A 24058-nucleotide genomic window follows, 5' to 3' on the forward strand; every position below is an offset into this window, starting at 1 on the left:
TGGTGATTCGGGAGCTTTCATCTGTTTGTGTGGTAGCTGCACTTATAACCTGAGACATTAATCCACTTGAATGCTCACAGTTTATAAACAACCAAAGACTGAATAAATGGGAGGTGTTATGTTTCACGTCAGCCTAAAGAACACAACTGGAAACAATGAGAATTTTTAATATGTACAGGCCATTATTGACTGCAGAAATTCAAAATATTCAAAAATGCACTGCAGTGGATAAAGTCACAAGGTCTAAGCTTTTTATGTTTGAAATCAAGTATGAAAATATCTTTAACGTCAAAACAATTCCAGGATTCAAGAAAAAAGTACATGACCATCAAAAACAGACCACAATTGCAAATAGATTTTTTTAAATGCAAAAGCAAAATAAATACTGTACAATTAATAGTACTACAGGAAATCTACCCTGCCTGCAGGCCAGCCACGAACACACATGTGGTGGAAGTTAATTTAATGCAAACATTTGAAAATTGTTAGTTTAGTGTTACAGGAACATAGTTAAAGAGAAGCAATGTGTCTTTTAAGCACTTTGATGCAGCACATTTGTGTGGGAGGACAGAGAGAAGTTTGGTTCGTTTTTGATCAGGTTTCGGTTTTTGTGAACCAGAAGCTCAAAAACAATCTCACTCCGAAGATTTTTTTTTTTTTTTTTTTAAAAAACATCAGTTAACTGGCCAAGTAAATAGCCCTTTGACGCATTCAGAGCTACAAACTGGATGCAATTAGTGCAATGCAGCTCAGCAAGCCGCAGACCTCTGACTTCGAACCATCCCGACATCGGAGGCCCTCCTTTCCTGCCATGGAGAGCTTTCTGCTCACTGCTGCAAGCTGTGTTTTAACTCTCATTGGTTTGCTTTATGCTGGTAAGACAAGTGCAGTACCAGAAAGGTATGAGGAGGATTTTTTTTTCTTCAGTAAAATCAAAAATTTCAAAAAGTGTGAACTGTTCAAAAGAACAACCAAAGAACTATAGAAGGACGGTTCATGGGGTTTCTATGGTAACGACAACTGAGAATTTTCCGACAAAGACCTACATCTGAATATGTGTGAGGGTGGGTAAAATGTCACAAGATTAAAGCACGTTTAGCAAGTTACAAACAACGTGGTTTTCCCCATGACTCTGACCAGGAGAAGTGATTAGAAGATGGATTGATGGAATGTGGTTCCCGTTTCCCCATCATAAAACCCTTAAGAGAAGCATTGAAGAAACACAGGTTGACCAAATAAATGTCCCAAATATTATATGTGAGCGATGAGTTTGAAAACACATTCCGATTGGATAGATGCCTCACTGCACGCTGCTAGTGGTGAAATCAGAAAGGATCTTGTTGATGACAGTGGCAGTAATCCCTGAGAGACTGCCCCCCTACACCGGTCCCAAGTCACAGCTTTGGCAGTCACCAAGGGGGGTCGTTTCCCTTATTTTTGCACCAGGAATTCTGATGAACCTGAGGTCTGAAGCCAAAATAGGGCAAAATCCTAACCAAATGAAGGGAGATTATATATAAACACACAATCTCAAAGAGCTGGACTCCTCTGGAAGATGGAATGACATCTTGTTTGAAATTCATCTATGCTGGCTATCATTGATGCTACTGGGCCTGCAAGGTCCCTATCCAGTTAATGCAGTTTCATGTGTAGTGCCTAAAAATAACATGCATTGTATCTGTGGGTCTAATCAGACATTCAACCAGAGAAGCCATTTTGCCTATGCTGTAACTTATGAGTTCAGAAATTATTGCCTATGCAATCATTTCTACTAATGTGTCCAGAACCAGCCTTGTCTTTTATACGAGAGAAAATCTCTAAATTCAAACAGTATTAAACCCATTCAGCAAATACATCCCAGACACAGGCCGACACTGAGTTAATATGTAACAAAATACTACCGAGAACGTATGACCATGGAGGGTTAGTAATGTAAACAAGCACAGGCATGCTATTACTCTGTGCTGCCGTCGCTACTGTCGACAGCTAACGCACCCCCTTTGCATTTACATGCCGGAACGTGAGTGCTGTGGGAGCCCTGGCAACATGACCATCTTCAGCTACAAACCTTTCAGCCCACAGGCCGAAAAAGTACAATTACCTTTTCATAAATAATCAAAATGAAGGTGTCTTCCAAAGAAATAAAAACAAACAGCTACAAAAGGGATTGAATGATGAAATAAAGCAGAGAAAGTGTCATTCTCAATACATTACATAATGCTTTAAAGTAAATAGTCATAGAAAACATTACGCTCTTGCAGTCGCCTCGTGTCCTGTAGGTGGCGCCAAATGAGCTCATTTCAAACAGTCGTCTTGATTGGTCACGACACGGCCTCCTCCTCCGCACTATTCAACCCTGATTTGGTTTCAACTGACCCTCGATAATATACAAAGAAAACACACAGAGACACAGCACTGGCTCCTTAAAGCATTGCCATGGAGATATGGCTTTCTGGTGCATATGGCTTTTCCTCACCGAAAACAACAAATCAAGGTGTCTGATGTGCAGTTGCTCCTCGCTCATAGCCAGAGGGATGCAAGTGGACGAGCAGGCTGCACTGCGGCGCACTCGGCAAACACGAGTGACGATAGCGTCCCGGCTGGGTGAGGTGGTCAGGCTAATGGCTCCAGCCAATCTACGTCGCTTGACTACACCTGTTCCATAGCGATACAAACAGCACAATGGGAGGGACAGGACACTCTGCACCTCCATCAACAATGCATGTCAAAATCTCCTGTATTACATGATATTGCTGGTGTGATTGTGATGGAGCGGCAGGCAACGATAAAGTTTCAAGCACCTTCTTTGAGATTAGTTCAATACCTTAGCACCCTTCTTCGTCTAAAGCCAGATATGTTAAAGAAAGACAGTCTTAGATACTTAGTACTGCATTCCGGGACCATCCATAACACTGTGTGTGCCCACACTGGCTTGGTAATGGAGGAATTATGCTGATAGAACGGGCGGAAGCAGTAAGTAGTTTCAGCCATAGAAGCCTGCAACCAAGGTATGAACATTGTGGCATGAAAGTACGGATTGGCTGGTTGCTTGTCATAATGCACTGCTCCTTGTACACTCCCATGACAGCACCAGCAGATGGCGCTCTTACGCAGAAGCAGCTGGATTCTCCGGAGCTCTGCTTAAAGCCTTCAGCTTCTATTGACCTGGGATTTCGATCCGGCGCAAAAACTGCCCACCACCGAGGACAACTCGCTCAAGAGTTTCCGTCGTTGAGGTTTCTTGCGTCTGTCTGTGCGCGTGTATGTGCGTGCGTGCGTGCACTTGCAGGATTAAGACTGATACCCTGACATTTAAACTTGTGGCATGGGCTTCCAGGCAGAGGTCAACAGAGCATGAGCATCTCAAGACGGGGCCCGTGTGAAGTCCGACTCTTCCCTGCCCTGCCTTCTCCTTCCACTACACAAAGAAGCGATTGTGCCGGTTCAGCTTGAGGATCTTGCCCAGGCGTTGTTTGGCGGTGGCCATGCCTTTCTTAGGCCGCTTTCCTGTGGAAACAGCCACAAGAAAAGTAGGCATCAAACATTACAAATCAAAACCATGACAAACGTGAATCTCACTTCCATAATGGAGATTGGCAGCAAGTCTTGCTGTCACACTGCAGGGCACACAGACCGGGACGTCCAAAACAAGCGGATAAGCACGCCTGCACGTTCTCACAGACCTTTGGTGGCCTGGTTGCTGATTGGTGGTGGGTTAGAGGCAGGCCGCTTGGAGGGGTGAAGCGGCGGCGACAGTGAGGTCTCTCTGTACTGGAAGTCCGTCTCCAGGTGCAGGGGGCTGCCAGGGTCCGAGGAGAGGTGCTGGTCGACCCAGGCCTCGCTTCTGCCACCTCCGCTGTCCATGAAGTTCTTATTCTCCTGGATCCGCTGCCGGAGTTGGGCCTGGCACTCCTTCAGCAGGTGCCTTGGAGCCCGCTGTTTGTCCTGGGGCATGAGCACAGAGATTAGGGATCAGAGTAAATCCCTCCCTCCTTTTCCAGAGCCTCAGGGGACCAGATACAGTGACTGAGCACAAGAGAGTAATTGAGCTGGGTCACCAGGTTCTGATTGCCCTCAGTTCCAGACACGGACAGGCTCAGCGGGCAGGGGCTGACGGTTACCTGATGACCCAGGCTGGAGCTACAGTCCGAGTCTCCCTGGCTGTCCTCTCCTGAGGAATGTTCCCTGCCACCTGTGGGCAGAGGAAGGTCATGTGCTTGCTCACTGTCATTCACTCGCATACACACACGCACACTATTCAGCTTGTGTAAGTACCGCAGTCAGGAGATGGATGGGCTGGGCTGGACCACCAGGGGTCTTGTGAGCTGGGGGTCTCTCCCTCGGGAAACTGCGGCTCCAGCAGCCCTGCCATGGACAGCATTCCCTGGATGGCCGCTTCAGTGCTGGGCGAGGTGGGACGTTCTCTGATGAGACACATGCAGGTTTATTTGACGCAGCTCGAATGGAGCATCAATCTGAAAATGACCGTGTGACTGAATCGATCACTGACTACTCTTCCCTCATCACACAAATTAGTGGATCACTTGTTACTACTTCCTCACTGTTACACAATAAGCCATGACTCAATATTATAATGGACACATTTTTATGGAATTACACGCTGTCAGCATCTCGCCGTACAAGATCTTTTTGTATAAGTAAATTCATAGTAGGAATAACTGGGAAGTTATAACAAATGAATAATATAAGTAAAATTTACTTGTTAGTTATCATTTTCATGCTTTGAATATCTGAGGATGGGTATTTTGTCATGAAACTGCTGAGCATCTAAAGATGCTACTAGAACAGGGGACTAGATGGAACATGGTGACTTCAGAGAAGTCTACAAGTCTACTGTACTCCTCCATCCATTTCCTGGAACCGCTTCTCCTATTCACGGTCACTGAGGGTCCGGAGCTAATTCTGGAGACTATGGGCGCAAGGAAGAACAATCCAAGGTGCGGCGCCAACCCATCGCAGGGCACACTCACACCAATGGGCGATTTGGTAACTCCAATTAACCCTAGCATATTTTTTGACTGTGTGGGGAAACCAGAGTACTGTAGGAAACTACAGGAAGACACAGGGAGAACATGCAAGCTCCACACATGGATCCATGGCAGAGACTCGAACCCTGGTCCTGTTAGGCAACAGTGCTAACCACTGCACCACCGTGCCACCCCAATATCTTGCATAAAACCTCTCGTTCAGGAAGAGCTCCAACAGCAGTAGCAAGACAGTAGACTGAACCTCACACTTGGCCACCCACCTTTTTAGAGATCTATCCTGCTGCCTGGACTCTGGTCCTGCCTGCTGAAAGTTCATGAAGCCCACTGAGCCTCTTTGGGTCAGGTTCTGGGAGGAAACCTTCATCCCTGTGTCCTCCTCTTCTTCCTCCTCAGAGCTCCTTGAGTCTTCCTCTGAAGAGTCTCTCTGCTGGAGAAAGACCTTAGTTAAAGCCCTACAGTCACACACTACAGAATGGTCCTCCTCATTACTGAAGGACGTCAAGCTGCGTACCTGTGTAGTGCAACTCTCCTCTGAGCTGGAGTCTGACGTGTCTGAGTGCGCCGAGGCTCCATTCCTGAGTTCAGATTTCATGCCTTCGAAAAACCCTTCAAGAGATAAATTAACGACAAAACAAATGAACACAAACCACATCCTCTTTTATTGTGGTGTCCAATAAAGACCACAATAGAATGTAACTTAATTCATCCCCATGGGGAAATTTTTCACAAATCCTAACTTGCTCTCCATGAGAGGCACAAACACACAAATAGCATTTGGGGTTACGGGCCTCGCCCAAGGATTAAACAATCATTTGATTACTCTACCAGCCACATGATTAGAATCCATGACCTCCAGGACACTGGCACTAACCCCTAAGCTAAACCCCTCACCTCCCACATTGGGGTCAGGGAGCAGACCACTCTGCAAGTGGTTCCCATTTCACGGCCCTGTCGATTTCATGGGTACAGCGTGACCTACCGTTCAGTGCTCTGGCCTTGTCCCCTGGCTCTCCGCGCTCCACCTTGACCTTGACCGCCTCCTTCTGGTGGGTGTCCGCTCTCTGGCCCGGCAATTCCCCAGTCCCAATCACTTTGACCCGTGGCCTCTCATCTCTGCATACGCACAGGAGCAAAGATCAGAATCCAACGCTCGGTTTCAGTCCTGCATGGGAGCATCACAGCGCCGCCCATGCAAACCTACTGCAGCAGCGGAGACGGCAAATAGGGAGGGGAATTATTTTAATTTTGTCGTTTGTTTTTGACGAGCGCCACAGAAACTCTTTGAAGGGTGTCAAGCGTTGGACACAAACAAGGTCTGCCAGGCCTCAGAGACACACACACACACACACACACACATATATATACGGTCCCAGACTGACCGAACTATTCTTCCATTGCACAAAACCAAGCGCAGGTTGTTGTCCAGAACCCGCTCAGCTGCATCTGCTGATGCCGTGGATGCCTTGTTGAATTTCCCGTTGAACTGGCAGCTGAAAGAGGCATCCAGCTATACAAAAAAATAAAAGGTATGGGGGGGGGGGGGGAGGCAGGGTCATTAGCCAAAAAGGGGCGACTGATTTGCTGCCCACCCTCCCTTCAAGAAGCCGATTAGCTGTGTGACCCACCTCCTGGAAGGGCACCACCTCCAGTCTCCGCAGAACCTCCCGCGTGTGAAGCTCCAGCACATCCAAGTTGGATGGAGTCCTGGAGGCCTGCTGTTCTCGGAGACGCCGTGCTTTCCGCCGCACCCGGCAGCCTCGCTCCATTGTGGAACGGGTCGTGGGACAAGCCCCGCCTCCCTGAGGTCTGACCACCTTGCCACTCTGCTCCTCCTGGGAGGAAAAGCAGGAGATCAAAGGTGGGAGCCTGGGGTGGACAGCTTCTTCTGTGAAAGGCGCACATCGGACGCTGGGCAAGTCTACGCCAGTCAAATGAAAATGCTGAAGGCTGTTTATCTGGGTAGTAAATGTATATTTACGCAGAAAAAATATATACAATTTAGCTTTAAAAGATTTGCAAGTGATCAGTAACAATTAAAAAAAAACAAATAAAAAACTATTTTCAAAAAAAGTCACTGCACGACTTCAGCGCTTCATCAGCGGGGTACAGTACAGTACAGCACCATATGTAGTTACTTTTGATATTACTATTACTGTAAAATCCTGCCTGTACTGGGGAGACCAACATAAAGATCATTTAAACATTTTTTTTGACTGCCTAAGAGTCTTGCACAGTGCTGAATATCAAAATGCAGGAATTTGAAGAGGTAAAGAGAGGGAAAGGGTACATAATCAAGCTTCCCCCCCCCCCCCAATCCGTCTGAGCTTACCTCCTGGTACCGGATCTCCTTTGTGAGCTCCTTAATAAGATGGTTGGGCCTGATATTATCTGGAACCTCGCTGGTGGGTTCAGTGACCTGGGGAGACAGTGAGGGGTCTGTGTGCTGCAGTTCATTACGGGCAAAACCAGTGTGTTTGCTGACACCTGCTGGCCACCGGGTGCCTCACCTCCCTGTTTAACCACCTCTTAAGCGTGGGGATTAAAGCTTTAACTCCCTCCAGCAGATAAGCGGGGGGTTGGCATTTGTCCTCTCGGGATTCTGGTTTAAAAAAAAAAAAAAAAGAATAACATGTTTAGGTTCAAGTAATGCGAACGACCAGATGTGAGCTGGAGTTGGTCCTGTAGTTTCTCCTCACCTTTAAGGGTTTCCAGCAGATTCTTGCCCACGTACCAGCAGATGGCCTCGAAATAGGGAAATTTGAAGAGGTCGGGAGTCTTCAGCCGTCGCTCCATCTCATAACACCTGGCGTGAGGAGGAAGTGAGGTCACACGTGGAGGAGGCGGGGCTGCGCTCCATGCAGTTCACCGGCTCGCACGGAGGATTCCTACCTGAGCTGCATGCCTATGTTAAGGTTGTGCAGGAAGTTCCCGCCAAACGCCATGCAATCCTGAGAGGTGAGGACAGCGTGGATCCACCCTGCGGACAGCGACATCACGTCATCACCCTCTGGCGCTCAGAAACGCATGCAGGGGCTGTGTCACACCCCCGGCCACAGGTTAGAGGGGCTGGTCATCTGGGACAAAGCCACCCTCTCCCCGAGGAGCATAACCAGCTACAAGCTGGGGGGAGGCACTAATATCACAGGAAATCAATGACAGCTGCCAGATGGCTGAAACCTCTTCTACACAGGTGCCCCTGAAGGAGAAACAGCGAAGAATCTTGATGGTGGGGCATGAAATTCCAGAACTCTGCAGGTCATAAACACCCATATAGATAAGCAGAATTTACTGCTAAACCTGCAATATCAGGACACGTCCTGAATACAGCCTCTCCAGGGTACTCAGTGCAACCCTATATCTTTTACTTTTAGCCTGAGGAAAGAGCTAGAATTCCTGCACATGAGCAGCAGGTGTGGGACCTCTGCGGTGACCCTGAGCGGGGGGACCATGCCAGAGCGGGGTTTCCTAGCGGGGGTGCATGGGCCTGAACACCCCGGCCCTACCGGCAGCAGCTGAGCAATGCAGAATCCATAGAAACTCACATAAATCTCGGATATCGGCACGCTAACGCTGGCGTGTTAATCGCAGCAGGTGCCCAGACCGTCCCGTTCCACCAAACTGGCTGATGACAGGGCTTTCAAATCAGCCTGGAATCATTTATGGCTCAGTGTCAAAAACGAACCAGGAGAGCTGGTATGGCGACGGCGTGCCATTGGACGGGATTTCAGAAGCAGAGGCAGGAAGTTCCCTTGTTTAATGACAGGATGGAAGAATGTGTGTTTTTTGCCACTGATCCACACAGAGAAGAGTTCAACCAGACCTTCCCACGCTAATCCAAAGGAAAGCCATTCCACACGTGGAAAATTACCTTTGTACAAAGTGTCCCGACACCCCTCCTCTAAGAGAGGCAGAGCACATGCCAGGACAACAGAAGCAGATGCGAGTATGCAATTTGCTGGTCTGCAGTAAAATATTCAGTTGTATAAACAGGTACTTGTCAGTTCAGCAGAACAATAACACAGCAGAAAGGGAGTTTCTGATCATAGGTATAGGCGGAAATATGCAAGGGCGGGGCCACAGAGCCATAGTTGAAAGCTGATTGGTCCCTATGTGTCTCCTCCCCTGTCACCAATTCAAAACAAATCATTGGTGAATGATAAGTTTGGGCCGGCACCCCCTACCTGTGGGAATCAGAAGGGTGGTGCCCTGCCGCACGACGCACTTGTAGCACTTGTCCACCTTTTCGCCGAAGAACACCTCGCTCTGGTTAGGGGACGAGCTCCACTCCTCATACAGTGCAAGGTTCGCCTGGGTCGGCTTGATCAAGTAAAAAATCTTTTCACCCTATGGAGGTAAACAGAAGGAGGGATGAGCACTAGAAAGGGAACTGCCCCACGGCAGGCATGGTTAGGGTTAGGGTTAGGGTTAGTACGGAGGCAGAACTCGGGATCACAGGCTGCAGGCTGCTGCTTTAGTACTAACAATCGCATGCTGGATGTGGATTAGTGCTCGGACCGGAACTGGGTCACCACATAACACCTCTACTGTTAACTGTTCATTGGGCGCCAGGCAGAGCCCTTACCCAGAGTACGTGGTACCACACGGACGTGCCCCCGAAGTCAATGTGGAAGTCCGTGTAGCTGTCCTTCACACCCATCAGGCAGTACTTCTGCACAAAGGGCTTGGGGAAGTAGGAGTCATCAGGCCAGTAATTCTCCACCCAGGACATCTTCTGAGCAATGAAGGGCACCTCCACCAGCTCTGCCATCCTGGCCAAGATGAAAAACCACAGCTGAAGGTTAACTGCCAGGCAGCTGCCTTCTACATCCATATACCTGGTGGCCATTTATTGTGCCATCATCTAAATCCCACAGTCTGTGTGCCAGGCTTCCACATTACATCATGCATTACATCACTGTTCTTGTCAAAACTCTGAGCCCCATATTGTGTGGCACGAGTTTCATTATTGTACAACTGATACCGAATCAAACCAAAGCCATTGACATCCCCATAGCAACGGTGGTGAAGATGTGTTAGACCTGGGGGAGCCAGCCGGACGCCGCACTCACTTTGTGTCGGAGAATTCGAGGCTGATGACATTTAACACTTTCGGCCGATGTGGTTTGTAGTAATACTTGACAAACTCGCCAAGTTTTATTTTGCTGTCCGCCTGCCTGGCCACATCAATTACATCAATGACTTTATCGCTTCCTGAGGAGAGAGGAGCAAAAAAACAAACACACAGAATTAGGTCATTGTCAATTATGCAAACACACACACGCACACGCGCACACACACACACACACACACCCCCAAGCCTCACAACTACAGCTGTTAACTCCATTTACTGAATGGCTCCCGTGACCCCACCCCCCATGTCAAACATCAGGATGGGGATCAAACACCCCAGGTAAACTAAACGCTAAAGCAGGCCCATCATCTGGTGAGTGCCATGTGGCAAACTCGCCGAAATTCCCACCAATTCCCATCAAGTGATTCCAATAATCTATCGCATCTTCTTCAACATATAAACAGGTTTTGCAAACTGTTCCCCAGAGAACTGAAAGTGGCGCTCGATCTTTCAGTTTGAAGATGGTAACTGAACAAGCTGCCTATTAAGAGACCATATGTATACCTATGACACAAGTGAGGACATACTGCGTTAAGTTGTTATAAGTGTATGATGCCCACCAGCACTGGAGGGGAAACCAGTGCAGCAGGGTGTGTGACTCCGTAGATCCCGCCATTCCACTGCATGTTCACTGCCTTCTCACACACCGATGCAGGGTCACGAGTGAGCCCCCCCCCCCCCCCGGGAAACACAAGAGGTATTGTGTGTACTGCTGATTTTTCATGAAACAGGGGTCAAGTCTGCATTCTGCTCCCCAGCTGAGTACGCACGTAGCTGGGGGTGGGGCAGTGTGATACTATTCATTGACATGTCCAGGCAAAGGAAAACCTGGGGTAAGTGGGGGGGGGGGGGGTGTGGATGGGGCTCAGCAGGCCACTGGTGCATAGCAGCAGAGTGGGGACGTAATTTAGGGGAACACTGGACTGGGCATTTTAAGGTGCCTGGGGGCACCATCACAGTAAGCAGCGACGGTCCTGATTCTGGAGGGAGTGGCATTTAGAAACGGCTGTTGGTAAACTCTTGACAAACTGTCACATCTGAGATTAGGGGACAGGTGGATTGGTGCCACTTCTTGTGATGTTGGTCGGAGTCACACGGTGGTGTTGCAGCAGTGGCAGGAAACATCCTGTGTCCAGTCAAAGCTTTGTCCCCCCCATGCCCCCAGACAACCACGCCCCATCAGAGCTGATCTGTCTGCCACAAGACCAGCTATAGTGGAAAGACCGGTAATTTGACCTGAGGGGACATACTAAATGCTCGGAACACGAGACACACGCACACTGGCCTGTAACAGGACCCTGTAAGTACCAGGCTCTCAGCGATGGAAGTGAGCGTGCCCTGTAAGCAAATCTGTTCTTGTCGTTTACTTATTGCTCGATTAAAGTTGGTTAAACAGGTGGATCCAGTGAGTCTGGCAGCTTAGTCACCCGACACAGCCCCTGGCCCCATTCAGAGCCGTAATGGAGCTCCGGAGCAAGGAGATAAAGCTGAATGAAACGCCGATAGGGCCCCTTAGCCAACAAAGAGCTCAGGCACAAAACAAAGTAAATACTCCCCGATTAGGATCTGCTCCTCTCATTTACAGAGCATCAACGGAGTGAGGGTTCTCCGGTACACCGACCCACTTATTGTGATTGTGGTGGGAACTCGCTGGCACTCTGTGGGCAGCGGCAGGTCACACACGGCTCTCACCGACATACTGCTCCACGTCCCTGACAGAGAAGGAGGGGGGTGGCAGCTCGAGTCCCAGGCCATCCAGTTTGGCCACCGCAATGGGGTACTGGAACCCATGCTTCTCCAGGTACTGCTGCGTCACCTGGTGCCCCTGCATCTTGTCCAGGATCTCGTCGGCACTGAGACACGGGCAGCCAGACAGGAGGGATGATGAGGGGGGAAAGATAGCACTGATATTCATGACGCATTTTTAAGCAACAGTGATACTTATGTTCACATTTTATCCTCTGTTCTCTTTGACCTGAGTGTGGAGAACAATGGCGAGAGTGTGCTGGCCTCTCATTGGCCGAGGGACATCACATGACGTCATGTGACTTATTACAAAAATACTTGTCTATTCAGGCATCAATAAACTGAATGGATCCTTTGCAGGAAGAGTAAGCCTGGAAGCCTTTTAAGGTAGCATCAGCCTCACTGTCGGAAGGCATGGTAGACGCCATCGAGAGGCGCTGCATGTACCGCCCAGGCATCCGTCACCTACCTGGGAAAGGTTCGAGCCTGCAGCTGTCGCACGAACACGCAGGTGCCAGCCTGTACTGGCTTGGTACCGTCGTCGGGTTCCGTGTAGTCATGCCGGTGCCAGTTATTCCGCTTCTTCACTGAGAACGGAGGGAGAGAACAGAGGGGTTGGACCTAAGCCATTTAAAAATAAGGTCTGGGTTCTATGACATTTACTCGCTTAGAATGATCGTCCCATGAATTAACATGGAGTTTACGCTGCAGATTACTCCCAGCCTGGTTCAGAAGCTCATAAAAGCCACCCCACCTTCCCAAGAAGGACAGAACCCAACCTAAATGTGATGTTTAAGCTACAATTATATTAACCTACTAATGAGCCTGCAGTACTTACTCAGGGAGGGTCCGTGTACAACATCACAGTTGGGGCAGTGGTAAACATCGATGTCCGCTGCATGGTGCTCCTCTACTTGGACACAACTGAAGGGGACACAGATGGCAGAGTAGATATGAGGAGACTAATGGAGGAGATATGCTACACAGAGGTGGGAAGTCGGAGCCGGGAATGATGTCACACTTCAGTTAACTGTGTTCCAGTACAACTAGTCGGTCTGAAAGCCATTCAGCAAAACAACTTCTAGCCAGGTTCATAATTGGCCATTGTCAGCAATACCAGTCGATAGCAATGCATTACATGGTATTTTGCGCACACAAAGACTTTAGCAATGTGTCCACAGATAAAGGATGGACAGCACTGTGCGTACGAACGATTTAATAAGACACAAATAAGACAGAAGTGCTAATAGACAGTATATAAGTACGGCTTTCACTTCTCTTTATGAAGGGCGCAGCCATCATGAATTCTGAGGTGGAGGTTGCAGAAGTTCCTCCGACTTTCCGAGTCAAAACTCCGACTTTCAACTGGTACGGCAGTTGAAATTTCTGACTTGGAATTTGGAAAATCCGACTTCTGAGGTAAAAACGCAATGCATCAATAGTATGCTTCACAATAAGAAAACGGCCTACAGGGATCATGGCAACCAGCAGGACATCGGAGGCATGGGAAATGTGCGACGAGAAGCAAAGGACCCCAGTGTCTCTTCTCCCAACATCAGCAACACACACACACACACACACACACACACTTTTTTCGATACACAAACGAAGACTAACAACGTGACAACTGTATCAAGCACAGAGTGCTGCCGTAACCATCCCTTCACCTGCACACCTGTCCACAGGCTTCCAGAAACCACAACGCCTGCACCTCACTGGCAAATGGTTGCACAAAAGTGAGTGCCACTCCTATGCAGGAAACTGCATGACAGGTTGGATGAGACTGCATGACAGGTTGGATGAGACTGCATGACAGATTGCAAGAAACTGACATTTAGCGTGCCTTATACGCAGCTTAAGTATAAAGAATTCTAGCGCGCAGTGCCCTATACATCAAGTCTTCCCCTAATTCCATAATGCTGCACTCTTAATGCTTTCACTCTAAGTGCATCCACTCCTGTGCGTTTTCGGAGGGATCTGCATTTATGTACCTCTGATGACAGCTGAGGAATGAGCAAGGTCCATGGCAAAGAGAGAGAGGGCTTCAATTACAAGGCTGCTAATCCTGCACAATCACACATTCCAGCAGAGCACACATGTGCTAAAAACCTAAAATTTGTGTAGCAAAGTCTAAAGGCACTTTAATAGACAGTTGGCAGAGTGAGAGTCTAAACGGGACGAAACCAGGAGCGGATCTGCTGAGAAAGGCGATCAGCAGACGTGACAAGCGTCCCGTGAGTAAGATTGACGCTGGGGAGTGTCATTAGTCCTGCCACAGCTGGGGAGGGGGGGGGGTGTTTATCCATGAAGTGCTGAGAGAAGCCGTTGTGTTGACCAGAAGCAAAGGCGTCCGGATTAAAGGCCCTGCCTCTCCGCCCCCAGCCAGTAGGGGTGGGGGGGAAGGGCAATGCTATGGTTTACACAGCAGGAGCAACTTTCAGAAAAACAGCCCCATTCTTTTTCCTCAAGGAACTCCCAGGAGGAGGTGCTGAGGAATCTATTGCCCGTTACCGGCTTTGATCTTAGCATAATTGCAGGAAATAGCTGGGAGACCGTAAACAAAACAAAGCAATTAACTCATTGGGGAATACTCTGCACTCTGTGTGACAGACAGCGCAGACAGACCCTCCGGAAAGCAGTCTGCAGTCGGTGCTGTCCCAGTCCTCGATGCCACAGCGCCATTGTGCTGGTTAGTCAGCACAGGATGATGAAAACACACGTCGTATTTGGCTCACACGGAGCCTGGTTACACGGAAGTGTCCGGAACAGACAGCACTCCCCGCCTTCTCACGCTGAGCTAATTATCTCGCCGCCGAGACTGTCATACGGATGCGCGGAGCTCATACGACACAGTCTGCCAATGGCACCTTCCAGGTGCCTGGGCTGCATGCCCATTAATAATAACTCTCTTACTAAGATACGGGCTGAAAAGTGTACAGGAAATGAGCCACTGGTCAGAACAATTATGTCACAATGGCTGTGTGCATAGGCGGATAAAACCCAGAGCAAGCCGCTTACAGACGACCGGGCTGGACAGTAAAACGAGGCAGCATACGAGGATAAAGGAAGGCAGGGCTTTGAGTCTCAGGAATAGTTAATGAGTTTAAAACCACCACCTGAACAGGAAAGCGAGCCCATTTGCCCCCGGCATGGGGGGTGGGGGGCGGCTTTCACCAAAAGGGTGAATGATGGGGCCCCATCAGCATTTAAACCTCCTTCCATACCCCCCCGTCATGCCCCATACAGAACACATTCAGTGCACGTTCTCTACCTCACGTCGTCTAGAATAGACCCCCCCTCATGTGCGCTGCTGGACGTGCCCCGGTGAAGCTCCCCGATAGCTTCTACGCCACCGCGCTGCAGCCAGGTTACTCTGCTCGCAATTCCACAGCTAAACGGAGAGGTGGAAGTCGACAAAAAAAACCCACCATACTATGCATGCACACATTTAAATGATATGCAGATTTAACTGGATTGTATACAGTGTATGGGGGCACAGGATTTATATAACAGCTTTATGTGGCAGCCACAGGAAGCTAAATGTAAAAGCAGGAGAATCTGTGGGAGGCTTATGGCTCCTATTCAAGCAGAGCAGATCGCGCCAAACGGAGAACGGCGTCCCAAAGAGAGCCGCCCCTCCCCCCACAGATGAACTGAAGTCTCTCTGTGCCTCTCACTCCAGGGGTCTCAGCTGGTCTCCCCACCGACACGTTTATTTTTAGACCATCTTTCTGTTGAGGAGTTACTCCGGGCACGAACACCCCGCTGCAGGAGTCAATGACGTCTGTTTGGGTCTGGGGGGGCTCAGTAGCATTGCATGTGTATTGCATTCTCCTGCAGGCCTCAGACAGAGTATTGCACTCCGATTGCACCTCAGAGGGAGAGACCTTCCCAGCATAAGCGGGATAAGCCTCGCTTTGCCAACATCCACATCTGAGCTCAGAATATTGAAACTGCGTCAGAAAAAAAATATATATCTGCTTTCTCCTTGCTTGTTAGAGAGGATAAGCCCAAAGCCCACTGCCCCATTGTTCTCAGATTTGAGGCAGAAGGATGAGCTTCTCCACCCAGGATAACAAAATAACAGGAAGACATGTCTCGATCGTCTTGGCCTCTGGCATCTCCAGGCAGTAAGAGGCTTAATTCTCAGGAATGACAGACTGACTGTGTCTGAAAGTCCCACGTGCAGGGGAGAGAGAGGAAGGCGGACTGCCAGGAGGCAAACACACGAGGACTAAAAGCGGCCCTTTTCCAGACAAGGGAAGGCTGACTAGCTGGGGGGGGCGGCGGTGGATTCTCTCTTCACATAACCCACCGGCACATTGAGCTCGCTCTCCTGTGTCTGTCCTTTCAGACTTGCTATCTGCCTTAAGTGGGGCTATTCATTAATCAGCGGGCCTGTAAAGGAGCATTGTGGTGGAACAGGAATGGCAGAGGCAAACGATGTGACTGCCGGAGGGGGGTGCGGGACATATTTGTCCATTAAGAAATCCTCAGGACCAAAGATGGGAGCCTGAACATTTCTGATGACCTTAAAGATACTTTGGCAGTGTCACAGTAAGGCACATACCCCCCCCCCCCCCCCCCCCGAGCAGTGCGTCCGAGCTGCTTGGCACGCACTGCCGTAAACATGACGCACCCGTAGGTCAGTGGGACCCCTACGAGACAGGCCCACGGTTAACCGAAGGCGAGTAGACAATAAAGCCAGCGCTGTGGCAACTGTAGGAACGACAGTGGAGGCGATAAACCGCCCCCATCCAATTTCCCACCCACGTTTTGCCATCTACATCCACCAGAGCTGCACTCCATTCCAAAAAAAAAAAAGACGCAAAACATTCCCCATTAGCACAGATGCCATTTGCTCAATTGTTACTGTGTAACTTCAGGTGTCAGGTCCATTGGTACCATGTTATGTTCTCGTCGCTCTCGTCCTCAGAGCCACTGCCTGCAGTTTTAGGCGCCGATGAACTGAGCGAATGAGTCTTATCTCATAAAGCAAACAAGGCGCAAAGCCTTGCAGAGCTTAGAGAGGTTTCAGACCATCTACACGACAACCACTCTTAAGGTGCCCATAATAGTCCAATATAATTCAAAAGTACAACCAAAGCAGCAATTCGAGATGACAGCAACAAAACCACAAGCTTGGCAGAGGATTCTCCGTATGGATGGCATTTCACGCCACAAAAGGTCAGAATACACAGAGCTGTAAAAACAAAGGGGCAATAATCCAAAAGCTGACGCTATTGCTTCACAGTTCACATTCTGGCGTAAAACGTTTCAAAAGACTAAACACGTTTTCTGTGCTGATCATATAAAAACAAACGGGCTGCTTGGGAGACAGCGCAATGGGCTGATGTTTCATGAGACTGTTCAACAGCATCGCAAATCCAAAACATTCACATTCACAGCAAACACAAAACACCTGATGGAAAAATGAAACTGGTCAAAACCAGATATCCCCAAAGATGAAGGTCCATGACAAACTGGCCTCAACTGAAAATAGAAACTGAGAATGCAAGCATTCCCAGTCTGCTTTTCAGGCACACACAGGACCAAGAAAACATGAATGCGTGTCAGTGACCCTCAACATGTCTATTTTAAAAGCCTGTGATGACAGACTGCCAAGAGGGTCACTTCTCATGGGCCAGCAGAAGCCTGGAAGCACATGGCTGAGCAGCAATGGGAGTACGGCTTCCTGTCCCCCCTCCCCCCCACCTCCACCATCTAAGCAGCTTGCGGTGGTCAAACACTTGAGAAGAGGAAGAGGAAATGTGCCCCTCTCCACCCCCAGAGGAGGAAATCACACAGCCCTCTGCTGTGCCCACGGCCCTCAAAGCCCATGACTGTCTGTCCTCACAGCGTCAGCTTCCTGGTACAGCATCTATCAAGTAAGAATGACTTGCCTGGATCCCCATGCTAATGTCAGGGCAAAGCGGAAATGTCAACATTTTCACACAGCTGTTATTTTTTTTAGAACAGAGCGTTTCTCACCAAGCACTCACTAAATACAACCGAGTACAAGTGGGAAATGCATCCATAATGTCAGTGTTCTATTTTATTATTCTTTACCTTATTTTATTCATTGTATTGTTGTTTGGATTTTATTTCTATTTTATTATTGCCACTACAGCAGACCCGAGTACCTCATTTCATTCCCTTCATGTACAATACGTTTTGGAATGAGAAGAAAACATCCTTATCCTTAAGTACCTTCCTTCAGTATCTGAATAAAAGAATATTTTGCTTATTTAATTAAGTAAACAGTTCTGCAAACAAGTCTTCATAAAATTCTTTAAATCAAGCCAAGCTACAGTCATCCACCAACCACAACAAATACCACAAAAAGAATTTACAAGGATAACCATACTAATGAATTTGACATTAAAGACGTATACATTACAACTAGTAGCAACCGGGAGGTGAACCCATGTTAAATGTTACTGGGCTAATGCATATGAAACCAGACACTGGATCACAAGCATCTGGACTGAGAAATAGATCAACACAAAGTACATGGAAATGCAGACAGTGAATACACAGAGCTAGAATCACTCAGCAAATGAATGAGGACAAAACAACGATTAAGAATTACTCAGCCACCAAACCAATTCCACTAAAAACTTTAGGGTGATGACGAAAGTAATTTATCTCTCTTAAATATTTTCATCCAGAATGGACATTGATTAATGGGGCGATGAACTTGCAGACGGCCAGAGGTGCTGCCATCGATCTTCAGGACTGTCCCCTCCCCCGACCCCCCTGTTCACACAGGACCCATTCAACAGCTTGCGCACCGCATATGAGCTGGGCCGCATGACCCAAACTCAGTCCCAGTCCTGCAGTACCAAACTCAAAGGTAGAAACCCTCTGATCATGCACAAACGAAGGCCACTGCAATGCTGACACTTACAAATAAGACTGTGAATTAAACAGGATTGATAACTACATGAGAGATCAGCTCAGTGCATTAAACCAGGGTCACGACACACCCCACAGAACGGATACTTTGCTGAACCTACCCAAATGAGTCCAAAGTACATATAGGTCTATGAAAGGTCTGAGAACCAACACCGTGGCAACAAAAGCGAATCACACTACACACCATGTATGTACCAGTGCAGTGAGAGTACAGTTAATATGTATGAAGGTATAGAAGTGCGAGTAATGTACAAGTACAGCGTGCATACACTGACATGTCAGTACTATGAGTATGGGTACATTGAGTATGGTGTGTAAATGGTAAATGGACTGCATTTATATAGCGCTTTTCTACTCCTACGAGTACTCAAAGCGCTTTACAATGTATGCCTCACATTCACCATCCACACTCACATTCATACACCAGTGGCGGAGGCTGCCATGCAAGGTACCAACCTGCACACCGGGAGCAATTTGGGGTTCAGTGTCTTGCTCAAGGACACTTTGATGGGGTCAGGAGGAACCAGGGCCTTATAGGTTACTGTGTACAGTGATGTGACTCCTTTATGAGTTCACTATGTACCATACTAGTACATTGATGTGAAAGTTCTGTAAAGTAACGTGCAAGTATAGGACGAGTATAATGCCGAACGAGTCTACCATGATTTGGGTCACACAGACAGAATGGCAGGTTTGTGTGCCCCACGGTTACCCATCTCCCATTGGCTATCACCAGCCCACCAGCTTGTGCCAAACTCACATGCTTGGGACACATGATGTCACCAATGCTGTCACAGACTACTCCAGACCGGGTGTAAAGCAAATTTGCAATACTTCTGCTTTCTGCTCAACCGTTAAGTGCCCACCCCTGTCCTACCAGATCAGAAACCGCAGAAGTTAACCAACCAGTGTTGAGGCGACTTTGCAGCACTCACATCCAACAGAAATCCTGAAAGAGGAACAATCACATTTTGTTCCCCTTATTTTGCTGGAATGATGCAATGATTTTACAGACTCGAGCATCCCATAATTCCCATCTTCTAATTCTTGGCAGTCCAATGCAGTTACATAAGACCTTAGTGTCACCACATACAGAAAGAATATTTCTAGTAGTACATCTAAAAAGAGACGAGATGTGAGGAAGTAAAATCAATGACCATTTCCAGATTGTGCTTCTTGTTAGTCTGCTTCTGTGGGATCAAACTGCCTTTTTACCTGGAAAGGTTGACACATTTCAAACAATAATAGAACTTCCTGTGTAGGGCTGCCTTTTCCCATGACTTACTGAATCCTACCACGTACTGATTTCAATGTCCATTCAGCACATGCATTTCTGAGGAACAATCAAGCCCTAAATGGCCACATAACAATGCGTCACAGCATCCAGTTTATTCAAAAACAAATGTCACTGGAATCCGCAGGACTACTGAGCTCTATCCACCACATTCCTCCTGAAACACGATGAACGCTAAACCCATCCTGAAGGCTACTAGCACCTAAACCTTCTAAATCAGTGTGATTTACGTGACTTAAATCCTAATCAAACGTTATCATACCAGCACTGTGGAAAACATACAGCTGTAACTAACTATAAGCTTGAAAGTCCTTTAATAGATATGACTGCTTTAAGAGTCCATTGATTTCTGGTACTGGATACTGCTTTCAAAGTAAAGGTGACAGAAGCACGCTGCCCATTTCCAAAGCCTGAATACTCCTGATGTTACGATGTACATTGTAGTTTACAAGCTTAAATGCTTATACAACAAAACTATTTATATACCCTTCATAAATAAAGAGATATACAAGTATATGTGCAAAAATAAGAGTCACAAGGTTCATTAGTTCAGTCAATGATGAGAGTATTATCAGTGGTGTTTGGGAGACTTTCACCAACATAAAGGTAAGGAACCCTTATTAGTTTAGTCATATCTACACAGGTTAAGACAGGTATGGGCAATCTTTTCCACAAAGGGCCGGTGTGTATGCGGGTTTTCGCTGCAACTCCCTAATTAGATTACTAATTAGAGGACTGATTGGCGGAAGAGTCCTCACACCTGGGTTTGAACAAAAAACCTGCATGCACACCGGCCCTTTGCAGATGAGATTGGCCACCTCTGGGTTAAGACATTGAAGTTGTAAGTGCCCATCTGTCTTTAGATTCTATATACAAGGATTGCAAAATGTTTAAGTAACGCAAGCAGTGCAACAAGAATTGTGTACAGTAGATGTGGGCTTTTTACAAAATTATCCCACAAAGGAACAACTCACACGGGATGTCCAAAAGAAAACCAGGACCACATCCAAGGATCTGCAGGCCTCCGACGCTACAGGAAATACTTATGCTCATATCTTAAAATGATGCTAGCTGAACGGCAATGACATTCACGGGAGGTAGGCCAGCAGGAAACTTTGGCTTTCATTTTGTTTGGAAAAAGACCCCAGATCTTGCGGATCAGCCTGTGGATGGCTACACAAACTTCCTTTAAAGAGATGACTATGAAATTGATCTTTATGACCACAACGGAAAGCACCACCTACCATAAAAATAATCCCGTTCAAGCAATCAAAAATGGCGGGAAGGTCAGTTCTGCCTGTGTACGTAATCAACTTACCATAAATGAGCGGGCCGTGACTTAAAACAAATATTCAGAAAAGGACATGTACCACAGTTACTATATCTATTACAAACTTTCCAGAAAACAGGCAAAAATTAATTCATGTGTTGAACACAATTCATACAACGACCCAACAGAAACACTGTGATAAGACACAACGCAGGCTGTTCATGCAGTACAGCCCACAAAAAAAAAAAAAAAAAGAACAGTTGAAGCAATTCTCAAGGCAAAAATGGGCAGAAATTCCTCAAAGACTGTGTGGGGGACCAAGCAGCAACTACAGGAAACATTTGATTTCATCCGTGGCTGTTAAAACTCCTATAACCAGCCAGGATTACACAGGGCCACTCACTCCTGTGCGCAGGGATTTTGCTTTTGTTAGTCATTAATGAAAACATGTTTACCTAATAAAAACAACAGTGAGCCGGTCTGTTTTTCATGCAATCCTCATCATACTATGAGTCAGATAATCTGCATGTACACATGAAGGGTTTGCACACTTACAGGCAGCTCTGGTCTTTAAAACAACCGTTTAATTTTGGTTATGAATCACAGGCAAACCGCTTTGGCAGCAGATTAAGGCCAAGCCTCCAGAACGTGATAGGACTGGTTGTAGCAGGAAAATTCAACACAAGCTCACACGTCAAAGTTCAGCGAAGGACAAACGGGGGATGGCGCAGTTCTGCAAAAACCTGCGGGGAGCGTGCGTGTCCCTTTAAACAGCCCCGCTTCGACTCGCTAGGTGGCTCTTTCTCTCTGCCTATCTTTGTTAAAGGGGGGTATTTAAATGTACAACTTCGCCTGTCAATCACAAGACCCAACCATCGCCGACCCAACCGTCTGCCCATCTTCCCCGTCTGCAATTTATTTCACACGCTTCTTAAAAAGCCGGCCGAAACTTCCTTAATGATCGCCCTTCACCTCTGCAAAGGCAGCGATGAATAAAAACTCCGCACCACACTGCATGCGGGGGGAGGCGGGTCGAAACGAAGCTGTGATACCAAAAGAAGACACCATATCCTCCCTAATTATCCCTCGTGTAACCTACAAGAAAGCGGAAAAATGGCAATAATGTCCATGTCACAACGTGTACATCGGTAAACGTAAATAAATTAAAACAATTTTAAATTACAGGAACAGAAACTTTAACTGGACAGAGTGAATACTGTTCTATTAACGGCACATAACAAACCACAAGAAAATGACTTTATCTGGGGGACAATTTGACATTTTTCCCGTAAAATGTCGGCGACCGACGGCTAGATATCAAAACTTTTAGCCATGAACCGGCGACTACCAACGTCGATAATAACCTGTCACCCAACTGTGGGGTTTGGCAACACGGTGCCACCAAGTTTGACAGGACTTTCTCCGCTGGAAAAGTTGAACACCTACGGGGGGGTCGGCTGCCTGGTGACAGCGCCGGGAGTCGGGGCCGGCGACGCAGGGAAAAGCAGCCCGGAACTCAGTGCTCCGCGCCGCCGGCATCGGCAGCCCAGATTGGACCGGCGGCTTCGGTTCTCCCAGCACATCGACACCGACACCTCGACACGCCGTCGTGAGGGGGGCACAATCGCGGACCACAAGCCCGCTCCCTCCGCTTGCCCTGCTGAGCTTCCCAGACCCACGGAGGTTAAAAGTGGAAAGCAGGGCAGTTTAAATTGTCAAAGGGAAAATGCCCGTCCGGCCGTGGCCATTTAATACAGCTTTCAGTGTGGCGCGACGGGCCCACCATCCGCGGACATTTAAATAACTAGAAGCGACGAGTGACAATAAAGGCACATGAAGACCCCCCTCGAGCCCTCAGATCGCAGCTGACACCGCGTAACCCCCCGGAGCGTCCCGACACGGATTACCGGTCCGCCGGTAAGGCACGCCGCTTTGGGTACCGTCACAGAAGAAGAAAATAACTCCGTACCTGCCGTGGAACCAATCCTTACAAATGTCGCATTCGATCATAAACCGGTTCACGTCGTAGGGCTGCCGGCAGACGCAGTACAGCGGGACCGCCGCCGCCATCTTCCTTCTGTTCCCAAAACAACGCAGCGAACGCAGAGCGGGGCGGAGACTCCTACGGTGGAGAGCGGAAACAGCCGAGGGCGGTACGAAGCGTAAACGAAGCAAGGAGCCAATCGGCGTCGGGCAAAGCAGACTCCTGACGTCAGTCTTACCACATTCTTTAATTTAGTCCGGTCGTAAACAAGGACGATGGAACAATTGTATATAAAGAATCATGACGTTTTAGAATTGCATCATTAGCAAATTTTAATGAAAGAAACAAAAAAGGAGAAAACACAGAAAGTCATATACCTGTTATAACCCACACATTAACACGACAGTGAATATATTTTCCGGAATGCTAGCCTTATTACTATAATATTGGATGTTGAAATAAAGTGAAAGACCATTGTGGCTGATATATCACCTTTTATAAACATATTTCCCATTGACGTTGAGCTTTAATATGAATGGTTGTAATGAGCGAAATTAAATCGTGTTGCATAAGGCTCAATTTACAGACAGGTATATCTATACTAACAGCCTAATATAAAGGAATTCGATGTGTAAAAATTGCGAGTTTATTTTCTGTGCAGTAATTGGTGGGTTGTCGTGTTATTTGACAGCGCACCAATTAACTA

General features: G+C 47.7%; 1 protein-coding gene across 2 annotated transcripts; it reads right to left on the reverse strand.

Annotated features, from left to right (window-relative positions):
* Positions 1-151: 151 nt before the first annotated feature.
* Positions 152-23487, reverse strand: kdm7ab (lysine (K)-specific demethylase 7Ab). Of its 2 annotated transcripts, none has more exons than XM_072709989.1 (20): positions 23338-23487; positions 12725-12810; positions 12356-12473; positions 11833-11993; positions 10079-10220; positions 9592-9778; positions 9191-9353; positions 7899-7986; positions 7706-7812; positions 7517-7608; positions 7339-7425; positions 6635-6841; positions 6389-6516; positions 5989-6122; positions 5521-5615; positions 5270-5433; positions 4276-4424; positions 4122-4192; positions 3684-3945; positions 152-3507 (listed from the first exon to the last, which is right to left on the reverse strand). In XM_072709989.1, the coding sequence occupies exons 1-20, from the start codon at positions 23436-23438 to the stop codon at positions 3419-3421; spliced, it is 2631 nt and encodes an 876-aa protein (XP_072566090.1). In that variant the 5' UTR covers positions 23439-23487; the 3' UTR covers positions 152-3418. The 2 variants fall into 2 exon arrangements, with proteins under 2 accessions (XP_072566090.1, XP_072566089.1); XM_072709988.1 differs by having other exon boundaries at positions 5270-5436.
* Positions 23488-24058: the final 571 nt, after the last annotated feature.

Source organism: Paramormyrops kingsleyae, chromosome 3 (assembly GCF_048594095.1).
Source record: "Paramormyrops kingsleyae isolate MSU_618 chromosome 3, PKINGS_0.4, whole genome shotgun sequence".
NCBI classification, from domain to species: domain Eukaryota; kingdom Metazoa; phylum Chordata; class Actinopteri; order Osteoglossiformes; family Mormyridae; genus Paramormyrops; species Paramormyrops kingsleyae.

Bases quoted from the DNA above. Each gene is read 5' to 3' on its own strand.
- kdm7ab (XM_072709988.1), bottom strand. From the start codon at position 23,438: ATGGCGGCGGCGGTCCCGCTGTACTGCGTCTGCCGGCAGCCCTACGAC. The intron at 12,811-23,337 runs GTACGGAGTTAT...TGTCCCCTTCAG, and splicing joins AAGGATTGGTTCCACGGCAG to TTGTGTCCAAGTAGAGGAGC. The intron at 5,616-5,988 runs GTAGGTCACGCT...TATCTCTTGAAG, and splicing joins CAAGGCCAGAGCACTGAACG to GGTTTTTCGAAGGCATGAAA.